The 17,556-nt window shown below is 43.0% G+C and overlaps 1 protein-coding gene and 1 long non-coding RNA gene across 2 annotated transcripts; one reads left to right on the forward strand and one right to left on the reverse strand.

The window, feature by feature from the left end:
• Positions 1–1,012: 1,012 nt before the first annotated feature.
• Positions 1,013–4,501, forward strand: MRPL44 (mitochondrial ribosomal protein L44). The gene is made up of 4 exons (XM_005489302.4): positions 1,013–1,221; positions 1,528–1,996; positions 2,846–3,024; positions 4,150–4,501. The coding sequence occupies exons 1-4, from the start codon at positions 1,058–1,060 to the stop codon at positions 4,337–4,339; spliced, it is 1,002 nt and encodes a 333-aa protein (XP_005489359.1). The 5' UTR covers positions 1,013–1,057; the 3' UTR covers positions 4,340–4,501.
• An 805-nt stretch (positions 4,502–5,306) lies between these two features.
• LOC106629502 (uncharacterized) lies at positions 5,307–17,512 on the reverse strand. The gene is made up of 4 exons (XR_012581625.1): positions 15,448–17,512; positions 15,025–15,199; positions 13,536–13,619; positions 5,307–9,233 (listed from the first exon to the last, which is right to left on the reverse strand). It is a non-coding gene; the product is annotated as an uncharacterized LOC106629502 (long non-coding RNA).
• Between the last annotated feature and the right edge of the window lie 44 nt (positions 17,513–17,556).

Consider the following 17,556-nt stretch of genomic DNA (forward strand, 5'->3'; position numbering starts at 1 on the left):
CGGGACCCAGAGCCCTGTGCTGCAGGGCCCTTTGGGGGCTGTAGAGGGGCACAGCGGGGTGAAGAGCTGGTGAAGCACGGTGGCTGCAGAGAAGGAGCCGGGCTCTGTTTCAGCGCTGTCGTCGCTCCCCCCGCAATGCAGAGCCCCAGTCCAGTGCCAGGGCTGCCCCTGCACAGCGGGACCCAGGGCGGTGCTGGGGCTGCGCACGGGCCCGGGGACAGTGCCCGGGTAAGGACAGGGGATCCCGGGAGCATCGGCATGAGAACGCCTGAGGATTTTGATAGAAGTGCTGGGAATGCCTGCAGGAATGCTGCTCTCATCCGTTTCCTGTGCTGTGGAGTCAGACTGGGCTCGGTGTGTGGCTGTTGCACTGCTGTACAGGCTGCTGTACCTGCTTCCTTGGCTTCCACAGGGCTGTGGCATTTGTTCTGAGCTTTGTTTACTGTGTTCCGTGACTACATCGGGGCGTTTGCTTGCATGTTTTCTTACCGTGAATGTTGAAGCGTGTGCCTTTGTCTTTTAGTAAAGACGATAAAAAGGGCCAGGCCTCCTTTGCACATTTTCTGCATTTTCATGAGTTTTATACCATGACCTTTGCACTGAAGGTGTACTGTATGAACTCTGATGGTGCAAATGAGGGCTGAGAGATGTATAAAGAACTGTATAGGCGATAGTCAAAAATAAAGCTTCTTTTAAGTGCACAAAACCGGACTCTGTCTTGCACGTGGGAATGGAACTCCAAAAAAAATTTTTAAATGCCGCCACCTAAGGGACAGCGCGTGGGACACGTTCGGTGAGCGCCACAGCCCCGGGACCCGCTGCGAGCTCCGCAGGGGTCACACCACGGGGCGGCTCCGGGACCCCGCCAGCTCCGGGCGCCCATCCCGAGGGTCTCTGCAGCTGGCGCTTCAGCTGCCCCGCTCCTGTCCTTGGCCGTGTCCCCGGGGCCAGGCGTGACCGGCGGAGGCCGCAGAGCCCGGGCCCGGTTCCGCCGCCCCGGCCGGGAGCGCTTCCGCCCGGAAGCCGCGGGGCGGAGCCGCCCCTGCCCGCACCCGCCATGGCCGCGCGGCTGCTCCTGCGGGCGGCGCGGCCGCTCCTGGCCGGGGCCGGGCGGGGCAGCGGGCTCGGCACCGCGTTCAGCACCGGGCCGCCCCCCGAAAAGAAGCGCTGGCTCCGGGCGTACCAGGAGCTGCAGCGGCTGCAGGCGCCTCCGCAGCGGCGGTGAGCGGCGGGAGAGGCGGGCGGGACTCGGAGAAGGGGTGCGACGGCCCCAAAAAGGGGAAAATCAGAACGTTTAGGCCCCGTCTGCTCACGCTTTGGAGCAGAATGGGTTGAGCTCCGCAGGTTGGCATAGTCCGGGTTGAACGGGGCAGGCAGACGGGGGTGCGGAACCGACAGTGTCTCACCCCAGGGATTTAAATACTGCGTTCGGTGTTCAAGCTCAATTTCATTTCTCGTGCCCTTTCGAAAGGCGTGGGGCGGGTAACGCGTTCTGTTCCTGAGCTGGTTCCCTTCCCGCGCCCGCAGGTCCGAGAAGCCCAACTGGGATTATCACGCGGAGATCCAGGCCTTCAGCCACCGGGTGCAGGAAAACTTCGCCCTGGACCTTCTCAAGACTGCGTTTGTTAACCCCTGCTACATCGAGAGCGAGGAGGCGAGGCGCCGGCAGCTGGGGCTGGACAAGGACGCGGTCGCTCTTCAGCTGCAGGACAACACCGGCCTTGCGGAGCGAGGGCTGCGCTTCGCCCGCGCCTACCTGGCGCGGTGCTTTGAAGGCGCCTACCCAGAGTTACCTGCGAAGGGCACAGAAGCGCTGGTTAATTTTCTGACCAGTCGCGAACTTGTCTCTTACGTGGCTCAAAACCTGTCCATACAGGACCTGGCGCTCTGCAGGGATTTTCCTGCCCCTCCAGACGTGCTGCAGAGGACGTTCCTCGCTGTGATAGGAGCCCTGCTGGAAAGCAGCGGGCCCGAGAGAACCGGGATCTTTGTCAGGGTAGGTTCAATGACTGTACCTGGATGGGGAGAGATCCAGGGAGGTTGGCAGAAGTTTGACAGTACGTGTAACAAGACAATTTACCGATGATATCTGGTGTGGTGATGGTGGTCAGCTGGGTTTTGGGGGCTGGAGATTTTGTTGGGGGCTTTTTCATTAAGAAGGCTGATCAAGTACATGAAATCATACACTTCTGGATTATGATGGTGATATTAATATTTGCTGAAAGTTGGTAAGGGAAAGCATTATAGTTCATGCAGTATATTCCATGTGAGATTTCATTTATCTTCAATTTAAAAAAGCTCCATTTTATATAAACACAGATGAATTCATGGATTTTGCATGTAGGAGTGCAATCCCCTGAAGATATTTTCTACAAAAATGTTTGATTGAAATTCAGTGTGATCAAGTAGTTTTAGCAGGTATTGTTGTTTCAGTCATCCTTTTCACTTATTATTAGTTTTGCCATGGAGAAGTGTTTGTTAAAATGTTTTTCCTGATACAAGAGCATTGAGAGGGGTCTGTAAGAGCAAGGAGCTCTTACAGACAAGAGAGTGATCCCAGCAGGTGAAGGACCCGTGGGTTTGCACATTCCCAGGTATTGCCCCAGCTCCTCTGCTGCCACAGCTTGTCCCTCGGGCTGGAGCTGTCCCTGCTCTGGGTCTGGGGCTGGCCACAAATCTGTCAGTGGCTACGCCACAATCACGAGCACTGGGATGGGGCACTGAGGCAGCTTTATCATTCACTTCAGCAATTCACTGTCAGTTATTGTCTCTTCATACTGTGTTTTCATTAGGAGACACCAGAATCTCCAGCCATTAATTGTAACTTCTGAATTTTCTTGTTTAGGACTTTTTAATTCCGCAGCTGATTGGAAAAGACCTGTTTGAGATCTGGGAAGTTGTAAATCCTATGGGCTTACTGCTGGAAGAACTGACCAAGAGGAATATCTCTGCTCCAGAACCAAGAATTACCAGGCAGCTGGGAGTCAGCACAGTCCTGCCAGTCTACTTTGTTGGGTTGTACTGGTTAGTGCAATATTAATCTAAAGTTAAATGGCTTTAATTGGAGGAGTGAGAAGGAGAGAAGATGGTCTTTTACTTTTCTACTCATGCTTTTTGGTCAGGTTGTTCCAGAAAAGAAATGTGATAGTAAGTTCCATATACAATGAGCCATTTAAGCATTGGTCATAGCTTGCTGTGGTGCTACATAAACAGTCTCTGACTAAGGGCTCCAGAGGCTGAACAGGGTGTACCAAAGAGCCTGGGTGTGTTCTGAGTGACCTGACACAGGAAATTTGGGAACAGCATAACTGCACGGCTTTGGAAGGACCACAGCTGTATCCAGGGCTTAGGCAAGCATAAAGAGACATCAAGGGAGTAAGATGGAGAGAGACTCATTAAGTTCCAGAGAAGCTTTTAAGTTTGAAAATCAGCAGCACTGTAAGCTGGCCCATAGGAGTGTCTGTGTCCAGGCTCTTAGGAAGTGCCAGCTGTCCCTGGTGCATTTGTGTCAGGTGTGGTCAGTGCCCAGCAGTGACAGTGCTCCTGTGGAGCAGGACAGAATCCACATCTCTGCTGCTCTCCTAAAGGAGCTGCAGATGAGCACATGCCTTAACTTCTTCTGCTTTACCCTGCTTTGGTTTCTGTACCCTATAAAATGTATCTTATAAAAAAGAAGGGAACTTTGATTGTTTCTATTCAGGAATCCCTGGTGTCCCTTCATGAACTGTTAAACAGACATGAGCACATAATTCACAACAGAGAAGCAGTTTGAAATACTTCCTTACCAGGGGAGGAGAAAAGACAAAAGCACTTCAGTTCCTGTTTAAGCTAACCAGAGTAACAAATTTGCATATTTTTATCAGGGCTGACAAATTGAATGCTGTAAACAATCAGTGCTAAATGAACAGAGTGGTGTTCTCCCAGGAAATGGACACCTTTCTGATCTGAGTTTCCATTACTGAATATACAATTTCTTACCTTTTCAGGAAAGAGCAGCAGAAATGTTTCCATTGTGTGTATATAAAAGTCAGTGTTCACACACACTGGAGAAAAACCAGTCTGTTTTATTGACAGTACACAGCAGTGCTCAGGGTTTTATGATGGAAACTTTGGTTTTTCATGGTTGTAACTTTGGTTTTCTTCCCCAAGTGATAAGAAGATGTTAGCTGAAGGCCCTGGTGAAACACTGCTGGCTGCAGAGGAGGAGGCTGCACGAGTGGCACTGCGGAAGCTCTATGGCTACACAGAGAACAGGAGACCTTGGGATTACTCCAAACCCAAACAAGGATTGGCAGCTGAAAAGGAAACAAACAAGGAAAAGGCAATCAGCAGTAACTAAATGCTAAAAGACATTTCTGGTGTATCTTAAAAATCAATGACTTCCATGTTGAATATAGGTGTATTTGGAAAGGCAAAATACAGTTTGTTTTTCTGGTCTTCAGTGCGTGAAACTTCCGAGTCATATATGGTATTAAATAAAGTCTTTTTCTTTTGCACAGTGTTTAATGTTTGCTCATTTTCCTGGATGTAAAAGAAGTGTCCTTAATCTGAATTTTTGCTTTTTGGCTCAGAAGTTTTGCTGTGCATCACAGGAGACCATCTCTAGTGATGTTTAATAACGTGTGACAAAGTCTCACTGTACAGAAACAGCTTTCATGAGTGCTTCCTCAGAGATTGTTTGGAGAAGATTGGTAATAAGCTGAGTTGAATTAACATGTGTTACATCAGCCTTTGGTTGCATCTGGATCGATGTGTCCTTCACCTTGTGAACACATCAGGTGTGATGATGATCCTGACACTGTTGGGGATTCAGACTCTGAGGTCTCACTGTTTTCATCCAAATTTTATTTGCCGTGCACATTGGTTTTTATTGTTGGACCACACTCTGAAAGATTTTAAAACTTGTAAAAATGCCTCTGCTGCAAAATGAGAAATAGGTGGAAATTAGAATCATGAAGGCCTGAACCTAAAGAAATTGGAGAACATGATTTCATGATAGGCTATGAGATAAGCTTTTTCTTTTTTTCTCTTTTTTTTCTTTTTGGTAGTTTTTCTGTTTAGTCCATGTTCTTTCATTTAAACAGTCCCTTGACAGAAGTATTGGATTCAGTGAAATCAGTGTTTGTCTTGTTTGCAACATCTGTAGCTGTTTTAGTGTAACTCCAAATGCATGGAAGGACACTTAGGAATAATTTAGGTACCTGCATGATATTTCTGTTAAATGTCATAGAAACTCAGCGTGTCTGCCAGAGGGCAACAGATGTGTGAGAACTGCAGCTATTTTGGAATCATTTTCTTAAAAAGGGAGTGAGCATCTATTCCAGACTTGTCTGAGCCTGCAAGGAAGAAGCTGGATGTAGGACCAAGAAGCTGGATGTTCAGAAGTGTTTCCTGCTTTGTCCCATTGTGAGCCCTGGTTGTACAGGAAGACACCGGGTAAATGCAAGTGCCTTCACTAAGAGGAGGGGGAGAATCAGGCTGATGGCCACTGATCCATGTTTGATAGTGCTGTCCTCACAACACTTCCTTTGCCTTTGGCCCACAAGATGGATTTAGGGAAGGACACTTGGCAGCCAAAGGTCCTGTGCTGTGACAGTGAGTGCTGGCTGTAGCAACCCAGTGGAAAGAGATTTATTGGTGGTGTGAGCAGGAGGAGTCTGTGTGTGACCCTGGGTGTCTCCAGCACTCAGTGCCCTGCATCTGCCCAGTGTGGAACTGTGGCTGCACAGCAGTGGGAGCTTCTGCTGCCCCTGGCTCAGGGGGCACACCAGGGAGGGCTGGAGTGCAAAAAGGAGGGCAGAAAGATCAGCCCAGCAGAAAATATGCACAGAATTGCTGGTGTTAAGTGAAAAATTCCAGCTAGGCAATCTATTACCACTTACATAAGCAAAGCCAATAAGGTCACTATATTCCAGGGGAATAAGAGCAAAATGTGAAAAGATTGTAAAATTACTCATGCTATTTTTAGTTTCCAGATGAGGTTATTGCTCTTTACCTATTTTAAAAGGACAATAGTGAAGGAGGATTTTTTACAGCCCAACTTACCTACTGCTTTTATATACGTATTTAGGTATGTTGAAATGGAGAAGAAAATTTCAGTCAGTTTACCTTTAAAAACAATTAAGATCTCCTTCCTGTGGCTTTATAGTTTGGAATGTTGGCATAAGTCCTAGGAGAAGTGGAATACTGTGCTGGTAAAAGATGAGTGATGCAAGATAAATCAGTTTACTGTGTGGCACACAAATGGAATGTATTAAGACCAAATGAAAAGACAATTTGGGGACATGGAAAGAAAGAGCTGGGTTCTTATAGAGGTGTTGACTGAAACAGGAGTTTTTGTAAGAAAATGTCCAATTTTCACATTTCTAAAGGTCAAAAAAGCATTTTATGTGATATCTGCCTTAATTTCTGACACTCAACATGTATTTCAGGATCTACAGCTGTGCTAGTGGGATGATTTATATACTTTGAAGTTTGAAGTTGCTGGTGAAAAGTTAAAACTTTTACTGGTTTATGACAGTTATTTTTTTACTTTTTACAACAATCTCTTGGGTTATATGATAAATCAAAAATTTAAATGAGGTGCTCTGGTGTTATGCTGCTATACAAAGCCATGAAGAATTCAAAACATCAAAAGATGTGTTGTCATTGTGTTTTGCAGGGCAGAGGGAGGGGATGATGCAGTACACAAACATAAGAAGAGCCCTACTTTTCCTTGTCCTTAACTTTACTGAGTGCTGTGGTAACTTTAAAGAGGCTCTGAACTATTTGGGTTCTGTTACATCAGAGCTTTGAAGTTTAATATTGAGAGATGCATGCAGTGTTGAGAAGCAAACACTTCTCAACAAGGACACACGGGTTTTTTCTTTCTAAATCAATTGCCCAGATGTAATTGCACTAGTTTTGCATTTTTCCCTTTTCAGCTTGCCTCAGAAACTAAAGATCCAGGGCTCACCAGTTGGTCAGTAAATGCCCTGCTGTAGTTTGAGGCTGCAGAGTGGGAACAGCTGCTCTGTGTGACAGAATCAGAGCGTTATTGAAGGCACTTGGTGATTCCTGAATCACAGGCACCCTGCAATGCAGCTCTTCGTGGTGCAATAAAGACTGGGCTACTGTTCCTTGAGAAAGGGGTACCCTTAGGGAGAAGGTAAACACCATCATCCCTGGCTATTTCTGTGTAATAAGTGTAATGGTTCTGCCAGTCTGTGGCAGCTGTGCTGGGGACTGTGCTCTTGAACTTACAGGTTTATAATCAAACATGTTAATTTTGGACACATTGAATCTGTTGCTCCTGTTGCTCCAGCTGGGAACAATTACAGAACCTCACTTTTCTGATATGGAAATTAAAATTTATTTTTTACCTCTGGAACTGTTAATTGCCAGTTGTGCTCACTTGTTCTTATACCAATGTTCTTTATCAGAACAAATCTTGATTTTATTGATGTTGGAGGAATTTTACATTTAATTGCAATGAGATTAGAATTTCATTGAGTTTTGAACATGCTTCAGGGCTCCCCTTTAAGGGGCATCTCAGTAGTTCTGCAGTCCTGTGCTTTCCCTCAGTCGGGGATGCTTATATAAATCAGAGCAACATTTGTATTTCTAACTTGAGTAACATTTTTAGGTAAGTTGTTACCTGACTTTTTTAGTTTAGTACTCTTTTTCCTGAAGGCACCATTTTGGTTTAAAGCACCTGATTTTGTTACTTTATCCAGGAAACCAAAATAAATTGCATCAGTAAGTAAGTATTTCTAATAAAAATGGTTTTTTTATAGTAGTAATTTAAATTACCTGGCCAATATTTATGTAGCATTTCTGAATACTAAAAATATGCAACTTGCAAAAAAAAAATTCTGAAACAATGTTTTGATATCTGCCTTCAAAGAAACTTAACACTGTTTAATGCAAGTTGTTTCAGTAGACAATGAGCTGTAATCCTTTGCTCCTGACAAGAGGTTCTGTAGTTTTATAATTCCCACATATTCAGCCAAGTGTTGAATCAAATCTTCAGTTTGTCAATGCCAGTGTGTGTGTGTGGCTTTTTGTAGGCTGTACTTGGGTGGGGAGGAAAAGTGCCCCTGGCAATTTTTCAACCTTAGAGAAGGGAGAAATGAAATACTCGTGACTGGTGCAGGATATCAGTTTCTGAAGTCACAAAGTTTGGAAGTTTTCAAATGTTCTGCTCTCACTTATTTGACCATTTCTAGAGAATGGTGCCACACAGCAGGTAGTGAGGAGAGACCCACTGCCATGCTGAGACAGCAGATTTGGGGGATGTATCCAGATTTGGGATGAATATCTCTGAGGTACTGCAGGGGATGTTGCCAGGTCAAACAATGAAGCCAAGTGGAATGAAAAATCAGTGTGGCTGCAGGAAACACACAGGTGGAGCTCCACTGCCTACACTAGACCTAAACCTATGAGAGAAAATTCAGAGTAATTGGAGTTCAAAGATAGCATTCTGAAACCTGTTCTTGTGGAGTATTTCCTCCACAGAGGCAGTTCTGCAAAATTAAGAAAATACTGTTGAAACTAAGGAAGTGTCACAGAATTAGTCATGTTAGAGCAGGGTTAACCAGGAGAAGCATTCCCACCACCAGAGGGCAAGGATTTGTCTAAAAGTTCTGGTGGTTAAGGAAAACCAGTTACTTTAGTGTTCATTTCAGTAGCACTAGGAGGCACAGCTTTATTCTCCAAGTTACTGGCAAAAAGGTGAGTGCTTAGGATGACAACAGAACAAAACAATTTGTGAAAATCAGTCCAGCATCAGAGAATGTTTAAGAAGGAAAAGAGAGTCCAGAGAGAAAATGGCTTTAGTAGTTGAGCTAGTTGAAAGTTAATGGAAATTTCTTATTCTCTTTAATTTCAAGTGATGGAAAGTGGAAATATTTATAAATTTTTTTATAATCCATCAGGAAAAACAGAGTTACCTAATCTAAAACTGTGTCTGAAGGTTTCCTATTCTAGTACACATACCTTCTAATTGAGCAACAACTGTGGCAATGAGCTTGGGAGAGCTACTTTATAATTTGGTTAGGTTTTCATTACTAGGGAGGTGATGGGTTTAGATTTGAATTGTTTCCCTGTCATTTTCTGTTTATAATATCAGAGCACAGTTCAGTTTTCTTTCATGTTTCTTTTGCAGTAAAGATATATGTTAAATATTTAATTCCTACCTCAAATACCATGTGATGCTATTTCAGCATGTTTTCAGTCAGGCAGTTTCCAACAACCTGTGGCCATCAGGCAGTGAGACAACAATTAGAGAAGAAAAAAAGATGACATTCATATTGACACTTAGCAGATCCCCCCATGGCAATTCATTATTGCTTCCACTGCTGCTCTGATTACTTTAGAAGGAACTTAGATGCCCACACCCACCCAGTTTCACTTCAGCCCCACAGCATTGCACATTTTCTTCCCAGCTGCTGGGAATCTGCTCTGACAGTGTCCTGTGACTGCAGGCACGATGTCCAAGTGAGCTTTGGGAGGGTTTCTTGGATTCAGGCTCTGTGCTGCATGACCAGCAGGCAGACTGCTGAAGTTCATGGAAATCTAGACCATGAACAGAAGCACAAAAGCAAACTGTTGATTATTCCCAGGTTTCAGAATTAGGTCATTTATTTCATAGTTTATTTATTTGAAAGTTTCCTTTCAAACCAATTAGTTCCTAATTGGTTGTTTCCACTGCCCACTGCAAGCTCAGCTGTGAGATCAAGTGTTTAAGAGATGATCATGGATCAGGTTGAATTTGGTTGATCTCATATATAAAAACAGACTATTTAAGAAGAAGTTTGAACATTTTTTCCCTTGATTAGAGTACTATGTTCATCATTTCCTAGTAACCAAAACCATCAGGGATTAAATGATAACAACAAAAATAATAAAGTTTGATAAAATTTGGAAAAAGTTTTGAAATTTTCCTTTAGAGAAAAACTCCCCCTTTTGCAGAAAGGATTTGTTGCTAGTGACAGTACACACTGCTGAGCTATCTGACTCTTACTAGCTAATTTTTTAAGCCTGCAAGGAATAATTTTATGCTTCAAGATAATTTCCAGTCTTGGAGCATAACAACACATCATTTAACATGAAGATGTTATTCCAAGGAGCTGTGACAAATGGTTATTTGGATTTCATTATATAAGGGGATGATACTGGTTGTCTGGAGCACCGAGGGCAATTGTGGGCATTGCCTGGCAATGCTGGGGGGCTGCAGCAAAGAAACAAAACACAAGTGCTCTGAACATTCACTGACTGTTTCTAATGAGAAAATACAGGAAGTGCTAAGCCTTTTGGCAGGTGGGTTTGAATGGTGATCTCTGTCCAGGAGTGTAAAGAGAGTTTTCCCTGGCAAATGCCTAAGTCAGTATGAATGAAAACTTTTCAATAATTACTGTGAAACCTTTCTCTGTCAATTGTTGCTTTGCTTAAATTGGTTCTGTTTTGAGTGTGTACACTCCTAATCAGCAAAGTTGTAGTGCAGCAATGCACAAAGCTGCTCCATCCCCTCTATCTCCTGCCTGCACGTGTCCCCATGGCAGCTGGGCAGATATCTGTGCACAGAGGGACGTGCAGGGGGGACAAGGACCTGAAGGTTTCAGAGCAGTATTTATAAGCTGGCTATGAACACATCAAACTGTAACAATTGCAGAGCTGGACCTTTATTAGTAAAGCCCTGGGCTCTGAAGCAACCACTTGCAAAAAGGAGCAGGATGTAAGACCTCTGTGTATTCATAAAATGGACCTTGATAGTTTAGGAAAGTCAGGGTAAACTCAGAAGAGAGATCTAAAAAGTTATACTAACAGGGTAACAAACTCTAACAATTACAAGAGACTTGACTGAAAGTCTTACTTTGTAAGAAATACTATGGTTTTCTAACAGCTTCTGTAATATTTTTGTTTCCATATTTGTTATGATTTATTAACTGCCAGGTTCCTTCTCCCCACCAATTTTCCTTATCCATGGTAGCCCAGAGGACCTTGCTGGTGAGGTGTTTTTCCATTTGTATAAAATCTCTTGGACATCAGGGGTGCATTTCTCAAATGACTCTGTTTATGTCAGTAAGACACTGCTGTTTCTTCTGCTGTTATCCCAAATTTTGTCATTCACTGTGCTGCTTCAGAGTATTTATTAATTCTCTTGCTGCCCACAAACCAAACCAAGGTTTTGTTCTGTTCAGGCTGTGATAAAGTTCTGAACACTTACTCTTTTCCCATTTCCAAAACCCAGTACATGGAATGTTACTGTGCACAACATGCCATTGACTATTCATTTGGTTTTGGTCGTTGTTTTATTGTTGGGGTTTTATTCTGTTGTTTTTCAGATTTTTGAGAATTTATTTAAACATGTAACAAGTAAAATTAAATATTCCTGTCACATAATGAAAAATGCTTCTTTTTCATGTCAAGACATTTTGGTTAAACCACATGAAGATAAGGATTTTTCTTTTTTCTCTCCTGGTTAAAAGAGAGTTTTTCTAATTGACAAATGCTTTCAAAACCAACCTTCTCAGTTGAAATTCCCACACATTGTTTCCAAGAGACATGTCTGTCATTGCCACTTCAGCAGAGAATGCATTCTTGAAAGAAATCTTAATTTTTTCACAGCTGTTTGTAACTACAAGTATGGCTTGCAGTGTTAAACACAGTTCAAGGCAAGACACTGCAGGTGCTCTTGCTGTACAGAGAAGGTACAGGAGGCCTGAGGGTCAGGGGATTCATTTTTCTTATTAAACCAGTTATTCTAAACAACAACTTGAGGGTTTGTTTTTGTACTTCTGAAGAAAATGACATGGAGAGAAAGTGCTAAGCCATTACTAGGTTTAGTTTTGTTTTTCCTATGTATGGATTGAGATTAGGCTTCTCCTGCAGAAAACCTCCCCTAAAAGGGTATTTGCAGCTACCAGGGATTATCCATATCCACTCAGTGCAGCTGCAGAGCCTGTGCTACATTCTCTGGGGATCTGTCTGTCTGTTGTGCATCTTGTTAGTGCTTTTACTTTTATCTGCTATTGCTACCAGTCATAAAGCCCTTCTCTCTGCAGTTTGAATGAGACTAATTCAAAAAGATTAATGGAAAAAAATCTTGGTGACAGCATCTCAGATTTTAAAATTACAGTAGTGAGAAACATTACATTAAAGTTCATAGAATTGGTTTTCTTTTTGTAGTTGTCCTTTAAAATATTTTCTTTCAGAAATGGACTGACTGCAAAACTTAATTTTCCCATATTTACATGACAGAGATTATGTTCTGTATTCTTCTAGTTGAATGTCTGACATCAAAAAGCTGTGTTTCCTGTATTTCCTTCTTTTGTTATGTCCATCTCCATTTTTTTTACTCGAAGATATTGTTCTTTTTCATCCCATTTCAAGTCCAAATGGGTGTTTCCATGATGTTTAGCTACTCTGACACTTGTTATATTCATCGCTTTGTGCAGTGGAGTGTACAAAACTTTGTTTATCAGGCAAGACTCATACATTGCTCCATTGGAGTCACTGATTTACAATCTCAGTGTTTCAGATCATGCAGTGCATGACAGGTATTTCGTGACTTGTCTTGGGAACTGTGACTCTGCACCTTTTCTCTTCTCTTTCTTTTTGTCTTTTTTCATTCTTTATATAATCAGGTTGCTTAGAGAATTGGGAAGTTATGGATCTGTTTTCTAGATTCCAGTTTTAGACAGTGATCAGGGTTACCATGAGCACTGAAAGATGTCTGCTCAGAACAGTTAATTCTACTCTAGTGTTCCCCAAATCAGCCCTCAAGTAATGTTTATTAAAATAAATAAAATTCTAGGGAAGTATGAAGGAGAATATGTGAGTTTTGTAAAGTGTGGGCAAATAAAAGAACACTGGCTGAATATGCTGTTTCTCCTATCTATTTTAATAGTCTTTCCCTCACTGAAGATCTGTGTGAAATTATTTCTTTTTGCCCAGTCTAAGGCACTTCTAAGACAGCACTAACCAATAGCAGCTTCCACAAATTAGACTGACTAATCAATAATTTAGATTCATTAGTGCAAAGCAACAAAGGCCTCTCTTCACTCCCATGGGAGTTCTACAGAAAACAGGCAGGGAATGCTCATCATCAAGTGGAAATGGTGCTGAAGAACTGAACTTCAAAACACATTGGGTTTTAAATACAAATCTCATTTATAGGTCAAGAAATAACTTAAGTCTTTAAAGTTTAATGTGAAAATTAAGTTGTTCCTGCTCAGAGAGCTGGGAGAGCATTTCCTGGTTCAGTACTTCATGTAGCCAAATACTACAGAAGCTGTGGGGGTTTAGATGTCTGTTTAAATTCTGTCTCCCTCTTCTAATTTAGAACCAAAGGAGTTGAAGAGTTGAACTCTCTTACCACCACTGAGTTCTGTCTTTCACATTTGTGTCCCAAAGATGGGGTTTTTTTGCATCCTTGTTGTTTTGTTCATATCAGTTCCACAACTTTTCTTCTACCCATAGACTCCGGGCTGCCTTGTGCATTGCCAACATTCCTGTGGGATGTTCCAGCAAATATAAAATATTATATGACTTACCATTGCATTTCTATTGCTGTAACAGAATCAAGTATGAATGTACTCTGTGGTTTGAAGGGTTCCACTCTCCTCTGGCATGTTCCTCTGAAAGAATGCATGAAACAATCATTTTACCAAAACTTCTGTGACAGCTTACAAAGCATCATTCAACTACAGGGTTGTATAGATAAACTAATATAAAACAAAAAACAGTAACAGAAACATTGGCATATTCTCTAAAAATGTACTGTAAAGATGATCATAAAAATTAAATGCATTTGCCTTGCATACAAGATATGCATTCCTATGACAGATATTTTGCCTTCACTGCAACTGTATATTGGCATGTTCTTTCCACTGCCTAGTCTGTGATTACAAACTGGAATATGATCTTGTGCACTCAAGGCATGATGGACTTCAAGAACTGTGTCAAATAAAGGGGCAAGGCTGAAATATTGATAACCTTTCAACATCACTAGCCAATCTGGAAAGCAGGAAGAGAATCATATGGTGACTGAAAAGCATCTCCTACCCCATATTCCTCCAAATGAATTAGGTGTATTTCCCACAAATAAAAGATGAAATGAAAAAAATACAGACCGCTAACTTGTTCATTACAAAAATTACAAAAATCCAAGCTGATGAGACTGCCTTTCTCTTTATGCGAGGTCAGTTTCTTATTCACAGCTGTTAAGGGTAAAGGCATGGCTTTCCATCATTCCCCTTTTCTTACTACATTAATGCCATAGCAGTGGGTAAGAAAAGTCCAAGGGAAATGGCATTGCAAGTAAAGATAATGTTGTAATTCAATCATATTTGTCTGACCATTTTCTTGCATTGAATTGTCCAGATTTAAATAACTGCCAACAGGCAGCATGATTTATATAACCATTACAATGACTTTCTCTTGTTCTGATCTCTTACCAAAACACATCTATTCATTAACAAAAAGCTACTGCTTGAATAAGGGCAGGCACAGACACACTGATTTCTGCTCAGTGCACTGAACCTTGAGTAGAGCACATCAGTGAATGTTGTGGCTGTGTTCTTTGCTAGCATTTTCAGGAAACCCTTCACATACAAATATGAAGTGAGGTAGCAGTTTATCCCATCCGATATACCTAATCCCAGGATTAATTCTGTGTGCCCATCAGTGGTGAAGCAAGATGGATTTAATAGCCCATTAGCCTTTCAGCATGATAATTTTCACGTCACTTATCCTGCAGGGTTAATTGCTTTAAAGTGGATATTATTGACCTCAATCCTAGTGGCAAACAGAGAATGTCTTATTCATCTCCCAAAAGTGCATTCTTAGAGTCTTGTTTCTTTTGGTCCTGACAATAAATCCACTAGATTATGTGTTTGTATATTATAATTTATACCCTATTGGCCCATATTTAAGAGCTTACCAAAGCAATGTCTTTCAGATATTATTACCCATGACTGGAATATTAAATTCTAGTTCTTATATAAAGAGAAATGTTACAAGCATAAAAAATAATTGTTTTACCTCTTGTTAAGAAATTAATTTTAATGCTAAAAGCTGTAGCAGGTGCAGCAGGGATTAAGCACTTTTGGAATAAACAGCTGGACAGTATATTTCCAACTGCAGAAGTCTGGTCAGTAGAAGGAGAGAATGAAGAACAAACTTGGACAGAGAAGCTGCAGGAAAGGAAATTCGGGTTCTAGCATAGAGAAACAGAAAAATATGTAATGAAAAAGAAAATCCAGGAATAAAACTGAAGGGAAGCGGTTTTATTCATGTGTATTATTTGTGGATATTTTCCTTTAGTGATTTAGAGAAAACACAGACCAGCTGCTTTGAGGGAATTAATGCTAGCTGTGAGCAGTAAAAAATAGAAAAAGCGGGAATGGAAGAGGAGCACAAGTTATGTTATTGCTTGTGGGGAGGTGAAACAGAGCTGGAAGTTACCATAGCCAGTTTGTAGCTCTGTATGTGCCAACAGTGTTACACACAGTTCTACTTAGGGTCTTGCATTCCTTGGGTTCCTCCGGGAAACAGGAGGGGAAGATTTAGATACTTGATTGTAGGAACCCCAGGTGTGCCCACAGACTCTGGAAGAACCCAAATCCCACAGATCTCATTTGTAACACCGTGTATCCTCACACACCCCTGATGTCTCCTTCTGTAGTTTCCTGGGGTAAATTTGCTCTGTAAGATACAGGATGGAGAAGCTTGTTATTTACAAAAAGTAGTTTCTAAACCACATTAATGTTAACATAGGTAATTCATCACTAGAGTAAGCCTATCTTGGCTCAATAGGCTTATCAAACAGCAGAATAATGGCAGGACTGTTTCTTCGCAAAGCAAACTGGAGCCACAGATTCCTACTGAACTTTCTGATTGACTTACATAGTGCTAGGATTTTTCCTGGGAGCTCAGTTCCACATTTTACTGACAATGACTATGTCAGTGTCAGTGATGTCGTTTTGATTAGCAGCTGTTCCTGTGTGACATTGACGTGAGTTCAGTCGTGACACGAGCAGTGGAAGCTGCTTGCTCCTGCTTCAGTTACAAACCACCTTTGACTCTGGTTGAAACTAAACCTGCCTGCATGTAGCAACTCTCTGCTGCAGCAGGTGCGTGGCCAATCACTGCTCTCTGAAGGATTTTCCAGGAAAAAAACAACAACTTGTTTTTTAACCTTCAATTTTTTTTTCTAAATTTAGGTCATCTGCTTTAGGTCATTTAGGTCGTTGGGAAAGGTACAATGTTAGCATGTTTCGTAAAAGGCAAAATAAATGAAACCTTCTGAATAACAAGAATATCAGCATTTCACAGAGAAGTGAAAAATTAAAGGAAGCAGTGAGAATTTGGTCCTTATAAGACTAGAAATATTTCCTGTTTACTCTTAAGAATGCTATTTAAGCATTGGTGATTATTTAGTGATGTTTATTTTTCACTTTGAACAGCTCCTGCCATCCATACTAGGGAAAAATTAGCGCATTGCCTTCTGTGTTTAAAACTTAGAACTGGTTGATCAGCTCAGGTAAATTAGCACATAGCACATCCAGAGGAATCAGAAGAGGAAGGCCAGATTACTGATGCTGAACACTTAGTCCTAGATTTTTTTAACTTAAACTATGAGGAAAATACAGTGGATCAGATCTTGTTCCTATGTGTCCTGACGTCAGGGGCACAAAACTTGACCCTAAATACATTGTATTGGGTCATTAAACATTAAAACATTTTAATCATACATAGCGTTGCTAGGGTGAAATCACTGAAATATAAAGTGCATTTACTTTTTTCTCTAACATTGATTTCGCACACTGCTAGGCACCTTTGTGCGGAACAAACACGTATTTTGTGGATCCGGGGCTGACTGGGGTTTCCTCTCGGGTACCAGAATACAGGACTGCTGCCTCTGCTCTCTCCCCTGCTGGGGGAACGGCCAGCCAGGCGCCGAATTCCCAAAGGAGAACTGTGCATTTCTCACCTCCGTCCCAAGAAAGCCAGACCCCCGGGATTGCTCTCCCCACAAATCCGCTGCAATCCGCCCTGACGATCCTCACGGAACCAGGGCCACCAGCCCGTCCCCCGGGCCACCCCCGCCGCCAGGACCAGCGGGCACCTGAGCTGGGACTGGGAGCGCCTCCGCTCTCGCCACGCTCTGAGACTGAATTTCCAGACTTCTGGGACACAGAGGGACACCGGCAGCGCTGGGCTGGGGACGAGGCACGTGGTCCTTCTTTCACGGAGCACCTCCCGCTCTCCCCAGCCGCCTGAGCCCACTGCCCACGAGGGGCTGAGGGGCGGCGGGGACTGCCTGGCGCTCACCCCGCGGTGTGAGGGGAACAGCCCGCTCCGGGCACCCCGCTGAGCGGGAAGGCGATCCCCTCCTCCCCGAGGAAAGTCTAACACTTTTTATTGATATTTTTCCATCGGGATTCTCCACAGGACGCACCCCTGGCCCTCCCCACCGGGTCACGCGGGGTGACTCGGCCCCGCCGCAGGCGCCGCCCCGGGCCAGGGTCGCGGCGCGAGGGGACGGAGGGGGTGTAGTGCGCCCTCCCACAT

The sequence above is a fragment of the Zonotrichia albicollis genome, chromosome 9 (genome assembly GCF_047830755.1).
Source record: "Zonotrichia albicollis isolate bZonAlb1 chromosome 9, bZonAlb1.hap1, whole genome shotgun sequence".
In the NCBI taxonomy this organism is placed as follows: domain Eukaryota; kingdom Metazoa; phylum Chordata; class Aves; order Passeriformes; family Passerellidae; genus Zonotrichia; species Zonotrichia albicollis.